The sequence below is a fragment of the Cariama cristata genome, unplaced genomic scaffold, assembly GCF_000690535.1.
Source record: "Cariama cristata isolate BGI_N322 unplaced genomic scaffold, ASM69053v1 scaffold8683, whole genome shotgun sequence".
In the NCBI taxonomy this organism is placed as follows: domain Eukaryota; kingdom Metazoa; phylum Chordata; class Aves; order Cariamiformes; family Cariamidae; genus Cariama; species Cariama cristata.
The window spans coordinates 41,120-53,486 of NW_009606632.1; the positions used below are offsets into that span (position 1 = coordinate 41,120).

Sequence of the window (12,367 nt, forward strand, 5' to 3'; positions counted from 1 at the left end):
GGGACGCGGCTGTAACCTTCAAGACAGAAATATCCTGACATGGGGGCACTGCAGGTTTGGACAAACCTCCGGTCTGAGGGAGCACTGCCAATATTAAATTCACTTTTTAAAACCGCTTCTCCTCCCTTTCATTTCCTTATGCAGAAGATTTTTCAGTTACAAAGGCATCTTGTACCTGCTGTAGCCAAGAGTTGGCTGGAAGCCCTGAGCCTAACTGGAAGAGATGTTACGAACAGCCTTGGGTGCCAGTGATGGGAAAACCATTTCCCCCCCGCAGAAGCACAAGCAGGGCGGTCAAGAGGAGCAGCTTACAGTTTTGTAACCCACTAGTAAAACCTGGAAGACATTGCCTAGAGATAAAGCCTCACATTTCTGCAGGCGCATCGTGCCCCCCCCGCCACACCAGCCTCCCTCCCTTCCCCTCTCTCCCTCTCCCCTCCAGGCTGGTCCCTAGGCAGCAAACCCCTTTTCCCCCCGATTTCCTAGGACACAGGACTAGAGGAGCTTGCCCTGCAGGCACTTCGCTTTTCCCCACAATCTGTCAGCTCGGTGTGCTGCCTTCCCTATTCTGTCCTTCGGAGCTGGCCGTGGGGAGGGGGCTCTAAAACTGGCCAATTTTGAGCAATTTATATCCTAACAGAAAAGTTAGCTGTAAGTTTCCAGCCATGATTAATAATCCCAAAAGGAAATCTTAATGCACATAGACCCTAATGTACCAATCTGCCTTTTATTTGAAACCTTTTTCCAGTTAGTCTACCTTTATACTCACTGCAGAGGAGAGAACTGCCATGAGGTACGGGGCTGAATTACTCAACGATCAGACCGATGGCAGTACGTTAACTGAGCAGGCATCAATGGGCTGATGGGTAGCATCCAATTCCTTCTATAACTCTTCTTTTTAATGAACGTTTTTATGCGGTGGGATTGTAGCTGATATTGGCTGTCACTGTTTGATAGCCCTCTGGAACTGGAGACCTTTAATTGCCTGCATCTGATTAAGTTAACAGCAGATACTAAAGGCTGGCTTTGATCATATGAAGAAAGTATGATTCAGTCCCTTTCAGAGTGGGATGAAGGTTTGTTTTTTTTGTTTTAAATCTTTCATCTGTGATTTTATAGTCCAAGTCCTGGGACCCAATTTTACAGGGGCAATACTCCCTTGGGGAGTTTTGGTTGCACTGGTCCTACTAAAATGGGCTCTTTCAGGTTCTCGACCATTTCTTACTATAAGATCTGTCAGGTGGAATTAAAAATGTATCGCATGATGTTTCTTTATGACCACAGGACACTTTGAGCTGAATTCAGCTTTGGTGTGGCACACAGTAAAATCACCAAAGATTAATGGAGTTACAGAAAGGTAGTTTACCTTGAGCCATCCTGCATAGAAGAAGAACTGTAACAGTGTGAAGATTGGAATGTAAAGATCTAAGTCATGTCCCTGATACCCTTGGTCAGTATCCAAAAATTGACGCCCTATCAGGCAGGCAAAGAAAAAAGTATAGACTGCGAGAGTAACAACCTGCAAAGAACAAAACTCCATTGAAATCACACAATAACACAAACTTACGCATAAGGCAACACACACCCAAAGGCCTCTGACTGCCTTTTGCCATATAATTTACCAATCTGTAGGGACGTATGACAAATACAGAGGCTACAGGAATAATTATGGCCAGGAAGAAGACCCAGGAAACATAAAAATATTTCAGTGATTCCCTCCCCTCTCCCAGATTATTCAAGGCCCTCAAAACATCTCCGCGTTAAATATGACTTAAATAGTTAGCCAGGCCTCCAAGATCCCATGAGAGTGAACGAGTGCTCAACAGCTCAGAGAATTGGGGCAAATCTATGGATGTTTTGCACCAAGCTCCCTTTTTATGGAAATTGTGTTTCAAATTTTGCAAAGGACAATAGCTCAGTACCTGGGTATAGACCAGTGGAACTCCAACCCAGTCATAACCAAACAAAAGACTACACCAAGACCGGTATTTATTCATCTCCTAAAAGAAAAAAAAAAAAAAAAAAAGACAAAACAAACCCCAACAAACCAAAATTGCATGGGGTTCAATTCTAAATTATAAATATTTTGTTACAGTTTATTTTTGCACATATAAAAGGACAAGGAGATACAAAAGTGTAGTGTATTATGTAAATTGATAACATAACTATATCCGGCACCCTACTGTCGCATTTGAATATTCACTTAGTTTATGGAGTTGGAATGCTTATTATATTACGTGTTTCTTCACAAATTATCTTTTGTTTCTATCTTAATCCACAATCTAGTGATACATGAAAGAGAATATCTTCTATCATAAAAAGGATATTTGACCACTTAATGAAATATTCAGGGAGATTATCTTCCCTGAAACTGATATTAAAATCTTCTAAATGTCAAATTAGTCTCTTTTTTTTCCCCTGCAGCAATGGAACAAGTATGAACTTACGATCATTTTTTACTCATCAATTTGTTGCTTCGGTTAATACCTTCTTAGTCATATAAATACAATCCCAGCGAACTGCTGCTGTGTGTGCTTGGGAGTACATTGGCACACAGAGAAAAGTGGTATAAATCCAGAGTAAGATCATTTAGATGACACTGGAGAGCTGTGTGCACTAAATCAAATTAAGTAAGTGAAAAGCTACCACATAGCAATTTCAGATTAGTTTTCTGTAGATTTACTTTTTCTACTCACGTTCATCAGTGTCTGCAGATCTACGCTGTCTCGAATTCTTCCCTCTTTTCGTGCCTTCGATGCCAAATTTCCAAACCAGACAAATGGAACCCAGTATTTCAGGTGGGGAGACTTAAGGTCATCAAAAATTTTTCTTTCATATCTTGTCATAAAACCTGTTTACCAAAAAAAAAAACCCAAAACCCACTTAATTTATTCTGTGCTTTCAATGCTACTGATACTATAAATTTTGAATGTGTTTGAATCTATTTATGTGATATTTGCATAGAACTATGCTAAACACTGTTTATAATTCTAACTAGTAGCCTCTTCTTTTTTTTTTTGAGCTTTTTTTGCCAGGATAGATCTTGCTCGAAACCACTTCTTTTTGCAACAACTACCTACACAAAATCCCTCTTGATCAATGTATGCAATAATTTCCTATTACTGTGTTCTCATTCCTGATTGCTGACATAGTGTAGATACACATAACACTAAGGATTGTACAGATTACTTTCTAGTCTCATATTCAGAAGAATAAGGAACTGGATATGTCTAGAAACTATCACTTTTCAGCAACGATGGCTTTTAGCAGCATCTCAACATATGTTGTAAGGGCAGTTACGTGACCTTCTGATTCTGGTAATTTTTTGGGGGAAATCTGCAAAGGAGTGAGCAAGCAACAGAGGATGCAAGTGCAGGCATGAAACAGAGCTCAACAGTGAGCAAATCTGCCAGCAAAATACTTGCCTGCCAGATCGTGTTTCGTGTTTTCTTTGGGGTTACGAAGGTGTGCAAAGAGATGGAAAAGGAATCAGGCACAGAAATCCCGCTGCCAGCCAGACACCGGGCCAGATGACGTGCCGTGGGGCTGCAGGCTGGAGCTGCTCCCTGCCTGGCAATGTGCCTCGCTGGGGTGCTGGGAAGGTATTACGTCTCCCGCAGAGTTGCCCTGGCCTGGTGAAGCCCTTTTTCCCCCTGTGGCAAGCAAGTCCAAGGTCAGAGAGCAGGGCAGCCAGGGCTGTGTGTGGGACAAAACCTGCATCAGAGCAGCTCGCTGCCTGAGACCGGCATGGGAGCAGCTGGTTTTTGGAGTAACACCTCTAACCCTTGGGTAAGAAATCTCTGCTCTGCTGTCCTCCTTCCACCCAGCCTTTGAGAAAAAAACCAAAACAAAACACTCAGAAAATTCATGGGAGGGAACTCCACACTTTCCTTTGTCCAAATCCTGGATTTTATCGGATTGGAGCAATCGTCAGGTTTGGAGCATCTTTGTTTTTGCTCAGGTGTTTGTCACCTACCAGGGTGGGTATGAGGCTTCTTTGGTTGTGTTGACATTAGCTCCGAAACAGGACAAAGTGAGTAACATGGCAACCCCAAAAGAAGTAGCTCAGCTAATCAATTACAAGTTTGAGTGCTGAAAATTCAATAAGGGAATTGAGAATAGACAGGATTTTTTTTCTAGTCTCCAACTAGTAACTAAGAATTGGCCCGTTGTTGCTAACATTGCTAAAGATACATGAAGCAGCAAAAAAAAAAAAGACTCAAACTCAGTTGTGTTTTACAAAAAAATGTGAATAATGCGAAAGGAGATTTGTTAAACACGATGACCTTCTTAAATATTCTGTTGTTGAGGAACACACCACTGTTGTACAGTTGCAACAAGTCAACACAAGAGATATGAAATACTGCAACTACTGAGAATGAACACAAGGACGGGACAGAAAATTCTGTGGAAGGGGAAAAGTTCAGCAGCAAGGCACAGTACTCCTGCAGCATCCTGGAATTAGAAACCAAAGTAAGATACAGCTTTTGAAAGACCACTGGGCAGTTTGCAGCCAGCTCTCATAATCAACTGCACAGAAATAATCAGGCAACCAGACAAATTGGCCTGCTAGTCGTGACTCACAGGATCACACAGAATCACAGAATTGATTTGGTTGGAAGAGACCTCTGGGATCATCGAGTCCAACACTGAGTGCCGTGTCCGGTCTTTTCTTAAACACCCTCAGGGATGGTGACTTCCCCACCTCCCCGGGCAGCCCATTCCAATGCCTAACGACCCTTGCTGTGAAGCAATGCCTCCTCATTTCTAGCCTGAACTTCCCTGGCGCAGTTTCAGACTATGCCCTCTTGTCCTATCACTGGTTACTTGGGAGAAGATGTTGACCCCCACCTGGCTACCCCCTCCTTTCAGGTTGTTGTAGAAGGCGATCAGGTCTCCCCTCAGCCTCCTCTTCTCCAGGCTGAACAAGCCCAGACTCCTGACTTCTAAAAGCCAGGCTTTCAGGTTGCCTTTGATTTTTGGCTGGCCAGCCTGCTCATTATGGGCCAGGAGAAGATGTTTCTATCAATCAGGCTGAAACAGACAGACAGAATATCAGAAAATTGACAGTCTGGGGTAAACGCTGGATGCCAGTCACTTGAGGGGCTCGGGGAAGTGACCTGTTATCCGGAAGGAGACAGCCTGAGGGGGTCATGAAGAACAGCAAAGCTCCAAGGATCAGTTCAGCTCTCCGCTGAAACTGGGTACCTTTTTGTTCAGAAAAGCTCAACAAAGCTTTGTTCTTCCAACAATACATTCAATTTCTCATTATTTTTCAAGTGAAGGTGTTCATGTTTATATTAATTAAATATTCTCTTTGATGAATATTAATGCCTAGTATTCTTATCACAGAAAATATTAATTCTGGATTGCTCTTACTGCCAGTGAAGGTTATGGCAATACAAACAACATGCAGTTCAGAACTGCTTGCTGTTATTGCAGCGGTAAAGAAACACTTTATATTCCATCAAATACAGAGGAGGATATCAAACCTCAGTTATTAAAATTAAACAGTTTCTAAATATGGTCATACTATTTTTATTCAAGAGTATTCAAGGAATTAACTGAGGAACTCTCTGAACAAGAGTGCTGGTTTTGACAAGCACTGGAAGACTGAAGAAGCAAATATTTGGCAAATACTGTGCCAAGATCTTGAAAAGGATGATCTAAGGAATGACAGGGCACTGAATCTTTGTGAAAGTATGAGAAGCTTGACATGGGATGCAATCAATAAAGAATCAAAGAACGCTAATGTGAACAGTGTCAGCCAAAGTGATCTTATGGAAAAATTATTGATGAGAACACAAGCCTGGCTGGAAAAAATCACTCATGCTCTCCCTCAAGTGATTTTCGAAAAGTATTCAGTTCTCCTGTCAAAACTGAATGGTTTGAGACAAGACTGGTTCAGGGTACCCACACCAAATACTCTGAAGACTAATGGTTAGAGAGTAAGGAACTGAACAGCGGTCATCTCCCACATCTCCAGAGTGTGCTAACAATGATCAAGTAGACAAAAGTGTCACTTTCTTGCTTCTGTGTTATGTGGGAAAGAATTTAGGTACTTCCTTCCAGTAGAGGGTTTGGGACGGCAGACTTCGGCCATCCGTAGGTATTTATGTCGCTGTGCTCACACCTCATGTTTCTCGTCAGTATTTCCTATCAGCTGTTTTGGGCTGCTCTCTGCCCAGCTGCTGACTCGTTACTCACGGTTTTTCAGACTCGTGCTCCTGAGCATCCAACATCCCTCCCGCACCTTGCAGCCAACAGGATTGCTATGCTCAGGACCACTGCTAGGCATTCGATGCTTATGGCATACGTGCCACAGCACTCAGCATCGTAACGTCATGAATCTACATGCATCTACTGCCTACAGCTCCATAAAGAATGCTAAAAAATGAAAAAGAGTTCAGAAAAGAGTTTGGAGGAAGATCCAGCTTTGAAGACTGTCTCTTGTTGGGAGAGACTACAGAAGGAGAAGCTCCTAAGTTTATTTAAGCCTTTATGCACTCTGCTAACAGGCAGAGAAAAATGGTGTTTTCATCTGATTAGAAAAAGAACAACCCAAACGCATTATAAAATCCAGTGACTAGAAGATGACTCCGTGCAAGTTCAGACTGAGAATAAAATCTCACTTTTCAACAGCGAGTTCACCGTTGTCAATGTCAGCTCACCTAGGACGCGGTGTAGTCTCCAGTACACCCAGCTGAATTTTAGATCAGGGCTGGTTATATTCCTAGAAGGTATTATAGCTCAGTCAGAAATCGCAACGTGTTAAAGGATCTTGTTAGTAAGCTTTTATGCCTTGTGTTATGGATGAGTCAGACTAGATTATCATGACACTGTTCTCACATTTAAAATCTATGAATTTAAGCAGTTCATTTGCTGAAAAGAGAAACGTGTAGCAAGAGTTATGCTGTGGCAGTTCTCAGTTTGATAGCGAAATGCAAAATCGGCACAAGTTGCTTCAATGATGACTCTGCTGTAAGTATCAGATTCTGCTGCTCACGTTCGTATTAAATGCTGCGCTCCCATGCAGCCTGGTACGTAATATCGTATCCGCTCCATAGGGAGGGGATAATTGCAGAGTATTGTCTTCATCACTGGATGTTAATAGGAGCAAAATATACCCTCAAGTGCTCAGTACTGCATCGACAAAAATTCTGTGCACAACATGCCTTAAAACCAGCAGAATAAGCACTGAAATCCACAGAGCTGACTACGTTATCAACACTTAGTTACACAGTTTAGAGTAGAATATTTTCCACTGTTAAAATAAAACCCCAAGCCACCAAAACTTGTGCTCCAGTCTACAATTTTTTGTACAATGCTGTGACATTTTGTCTCTTTTGGAACAGATTGTCTTTAGCAACAGGGAGGCAGAGCTGGATTATCCTCCTGGAAATGTTGTAATTTTCCAGTGCTACTAGGAGCAGATTGCTGGGGAGAGTGACAGAAGCTTCCTTGACCTCTCACAGGCTCAGGTAAACAGATTTGTTGAACAGCACAAGGAAGAGAACTTCAAAAGCCAACTGAATCCAACACAAATGATCTTTTTTTTCAGTAAGATCAGTGCATTCTGCCTGGAATTTTTCTTGATATCCAAAGCTTCTCGCACATATGTGAAATGTGTATATGTATACACACACTGCATATTTTAACTTGCTACAACTTTGCTTACTAATCTCTGCCAAAGGAATAATTTTAAGAAATGCAAGACGTTCAGTAAAAACCGTATGACTTCTCCTATTTGGAACAGATCCCCACATCTCTGGGCTGGTGTTCTACCCCCAAGACTGACGGTGCCGGTCAGAAGGCACGGCATCACACCTTGCCTTTCAATACTCAGTGGTCAGTCCTTCATAGACAAGCAAGGTCTTATGTGATTGAACTCTCATCCTCATCATCGCACTCACTGTGTTATCAAAGCAAACAGAAAATAAAGACACGCTTAACTCTTAGTATATTTATCCCTGAAAAACTAAGCTTAAGGTGAGGTGGTAAATTTAAAGAAAAAAACTTTTGAGGTTGGTTTTTTTTTAAAGTATATCACAACACTTAAAATGTGCAATCTACTTAAAATAAATGGAGATAAAGCTGTACTTGTGAAGTGCCTGCAGAGATCAGTCTCTGATACACGAGACGAAGTGATATCCTAGACATCGAGGCAATGCCATACAACAAGTCACCATTCCTACTGCATCATACTGTATCGCAACTACATTATTTTTCACGCTTTGGAGAATGTTGTACCTCCTCCATAACCCTGTGTGTTTTGGGCAGGCTTATTGCCTCCGTGATGTCTGAACGCAGGTCCACATAAGAGTCTCAAAGTCATTTGATTTTGCTAGATGAAGACTTTAAGAGCATTAAAGATGCACACTTACGGGCATGTCATTTAAGCCACCGACAAAACCGTGGTAGCTTTGACACGGGTTAGTATGAGGCACACATGGGGTCAAAGAGGAAAGAAAAAATGGGTCTGGCTCCTTCCCTCCCTGTGCCCTCACCTCTGAGCAAAAGGAAAGAAATTTTGGGGAGGAAGACTCCAGTACCTGCTCCTACCACGTGGTCCATGGTGGGGAACCTTTTGTACACGGCTGTGCTGACAGAGCGAAAGATCAGCAGAGATGTTAAATTCACGTAACGCATGAGAGTCCTCCTTAACAAGCGCCCATATTCATCTCTGCCCTGGACACAGCTAGAGATGAGGAACATCAGACGATCTGGCCACGGCAAGTTCACAAACTGGTTCCACCAGCGATTCACCACCAAAGTAACATAGAAACCTGGGGGTTAGAAGAAAAAAAAAAAAAAGTCCGGTGTCTATCAGAATTTCTGTTTAGGTTACTTTGATTTAGTTTGCACAGCGTTATTCATATCACCAAGCTGCTACATTTCCCAGAATAAATGCTGTAAGTCACATCAAAACCCAGGATGCAATCAACGCTAATTATTTAATAGACACTGCAACTTAATGGCCCATTCCAGCTGAGTATCTCATACTCATGAACTTCCAGATTTCCTCCTCTGTAGTAAAGCTTGAGTGGATTTAGTGCTTTGAAAGATCAGGCACAATGTGTCAGTGTTAGTGGGCACTATATCTATATCTATATATCCATCTCTATCGATCTCTATGGAAACTTTACTGTTTTGTTGCTATATTAAGACACGAGCATAAATGTTGATGTGACAAAAGTGACTTGAATTTAAGGAGACCTGTTGGAAGGTGATGATTTTATTGTGAGCCTCTACCCTCCCACATGCCCCTCAGCTCTGAAATGCTTCCACGCATGGACATTCACAAAATGCCTGAACAGAGACAGCGTTGGAGAATAATTTCACATGTAACCGGTACTTACCAAGCACAAAAGTTACTGGGATTTGTTCAGCATATTTGTCACAGTAAATCGATAATTTTTCAAAGAAACGTTTTTGGCTACCTGTAAGAAAAAATCTGCAGCAAAAATAAAATGTATCTGTCCTTTCATAATATTCTGGCACTAGCTACAAAGTGCAAATATGTATAAATAATCAGGTATGTGCAATCGGGAGCAACCTTGGCTAATGTCTTCAAGTGAATTCTTAAAGTGCTGAACACTTTTGGCATGTAATAAAGAAGCTGGGGGAGAAGCCAATATTATTCCCTGGTCTTTGCAGTTTTCGCATGACTAATTTGACTGGCACTACTAATTAGGGTCAATACACCTGGAGAATTAGCTTGCTATCTCATACAGACCAATGATGAGAGTAAGCCGTAAGTCTGCAAGCAGAGATTGCTCTCCCTTTCCAGAGCGCTACGTAATGAAAATGCTCAGGTCTGCTTGAATTGCAAAAGGTCACCAACGTCTAATTGCTCTTATTTGAAAATGCTGTATTGTTGCAGCAGTTTTTTTCCTCTTAGTCCTACAAAATTTTTCTTTTCTACAAGAATAAAAACATAACAACTGTATTTATTCTGGAGTGAGGAAAATATTCACCAGATGATAGAAAATGAGTGGAGCATGGCAGCTTCTGCCCATGGAGAAAGATATCTAATGAAATACAACAAGCTTAAACATAAACACTTCTTTTATTTGTATAGATGAGTATTACGGTTGGTCTTTCATTTCATATAAAAGGAACACATGACAAATATTTGGTGGGTTTTGCTTACAATCGCGCAATAAAAACTGAGGCGCATATAGAAAGCTTCCCATGGTTTATTTACCATTGTCTTTAATTGCCTAACATTTCAGCAAAACTAGATTAATTTAAATAAATGTGAGACTCTGGTGTTTCTTTACATATTAATGCGGTAATTTTCTTTCTGAGTTTATAGGTATAGATTACTGAACATTTTGGAAAATTAGTGATTAATCACAGACAAACTGAAGTTCATTTTCTCCTTGCTTCACATAAAAAGCAAACACCGAGGTCTAATTACAGAGCAAGGTAAGAGCTGAATCATGATTTTGATACTTAGGCGTAGCGTACTTCATCAATTAAAAGATTCACTGTACTAATTGATGTATTGCATCTGTCACACCGGTGTTTAATTAACACCTTGGTGGAAGAAGCAATTCTCCTAACGTCACCCCCCAGGTGCTGGGGGACACACAGGTAATAACCTGTCTGGTTTCCATGCAGTTTTGCTTGGCCTTCTGCAAGCTTAACAATAAAGTTTGCCATGCCGTCCTGGCTTTAAGCAAAACTTTGCCTTTTCTGACTATATCACCTGGCTCATAAATTATTACCTTTCAGGGTTGTTAAAGAAACTACCATGGAGCAACTGAAGACACAGCTCTGCAAGCAGAATGAAAAATCTGTACTTATCATTTAGAGCAGAGAGGCACGCTTGCTGCCACCGACCCGACATCAGAACGATAAAAGCTATATAACCCAGGCTAGCCATGGGGGTTTATTTAGCCTAACTTCAGTAGGATGGTTGCTCAATGCTGGGCTGAAAGCAGGATCAGCTAAATATGATAGACAGTATTTTATTTATACCCTACATGCTTTCTCTAGAACATTAAAGTAAATGTGGAAAGGAAAGGATATTAGGTAAGGTCCAAGAAAACGACAATAATTATGTAGTAACCTTCCCCCCAACCACCATTCATCAGCCTAACACTACGAAGTCTGAAACTTCAGTGTAACATTTAATGAGATGTGAACTGAACCTGTATAATACACTTATCGCCGTGTAAAGAGTAGCAAAAACAATAAATTCTCTGTACAGCAATTTGTAGATGCTGCCTTTCCACTTTAGGAGTAATCTGTGAAATCCAAAGAAAGTGGCATTTGCTACTTTGCTGGAATAAGTGACTGTCATCGTCTTGGCAGGCTGTGCCTAGAAACAGTAGAAGAGAAGCAGGAAACCAACAACATTTTAGACAGCAAATCCTAACCTGAATACACCCTTGTATAGATAGATACATAGATACACACGCACATATACGCATACAATAGGATATATATACATAAATACACGCTGTGTGCATTTATATAGAGAGAAAGAAAGAGAGGAATAAAAATCTTGCCGTTACAAGCCCCGTTGAGACCCGCAGATTGATCGATGCAAGGCTGTATTTGGGCTTTACCTCAAAGAGCACCCAAAAGCAACAGCGAGCACCGACCGTGCCCACCTGCCTGGGCGGCAGCGGCAGGGCCCCCTTACACCCCTGAACCCTCTGCTTACTCCCAGTCTGCTCCAGCCTGGTGTGAGCAAAGAAAGGGAAGTAAATTTGCTTGAAATTTTTTTCAAAACTTTGTCAGCACTCCAGCAAGAGAAGTAAAGCCAAACTCCACAAATGCACCTTCCTCCCCAGCCAGTATTTTTAGCAGGCTTTGGTAATTACACTCATCTAAACCCAAATGAGATTTGGAGACTGCCTCTTTCATTAACAATTATGAGTGCAGCTGAGAACAGCTGGGGAACCCTGTTATTTCTGGGCTTGGCAGCTAGATCCTCATCCATACTTCAACATTGCGTGGCCATGCAAAAAAAGCCACAGGGTTGCTCAGGTAGGCAGCGTGCGACACGGTGTAATTAAAGCAGTACTAAAAATATACAGGTAAATATTTTTACGCTGGGTTTGTTATTTGCTTACCCAGTGTAGGGAGATGCTACAGGAACTTTTATGCGCTTACAAAAAAATCCCTAATTTCAAACACGGATGAACGCAGTTTTGTACAGCATGCAAGAAAGGGAATAACGAAGACAAGCACAAAGCCTCGAGGTAGTTATTGTATATCATAAATATGATTCTTGCCTATATTTTCTGATGCCACTATAGGTCATTTACTCTCAGAAAAAAAAATCTGAACCCCTAGTTAATAGATGGCCTGATAGTATTTCATGCAAGTTGGCTGTGTCTCTAATGCAGAG

The 12,367-nt window shown here is 41.5% G+C and overlaps 1 protein-coding gene across 1 annotated transcript in view; it reads right to left on the reverse strand.

The window, feature by feature from the left end:
- The window catches only part of BEST3 (bestrophin 3), an 18,143-nt gene extending 6,832 nt beyond the window's left edge, over positions 1-11,311 (reverse strand). Inside the window, exons 1-6 of the mRNA XM_009696432.1 lie at positions 11,160-11,311; positions 9,360-9,454; positions 8,553-8,786; positions 2,697-2,851; positions 1,923-2,000; positions 1,367-1,519 (exon numbers count right to left, since the gene is read on the reverse strand). Coding sequence (XP_009694734.1) covers positions 1,367-1,519; positions 1,923-2,000; positions 2,697-2,851; positions 8,553-8,786; positions 9,360-9,454; positions 11,160-11,311 — 867 coding nt within the window. The remainder of the gene's footprint in view (positions 1-1,366; positions 1,520-1,922; positions 2,001-2,696; positions 2,852-8,552; positions 8,787-9,359; positions 9,455-11,159) is intronic.
- Between the last annotated feature and the right edge of the window lie 1,056 nt (positions 11,312-12,367).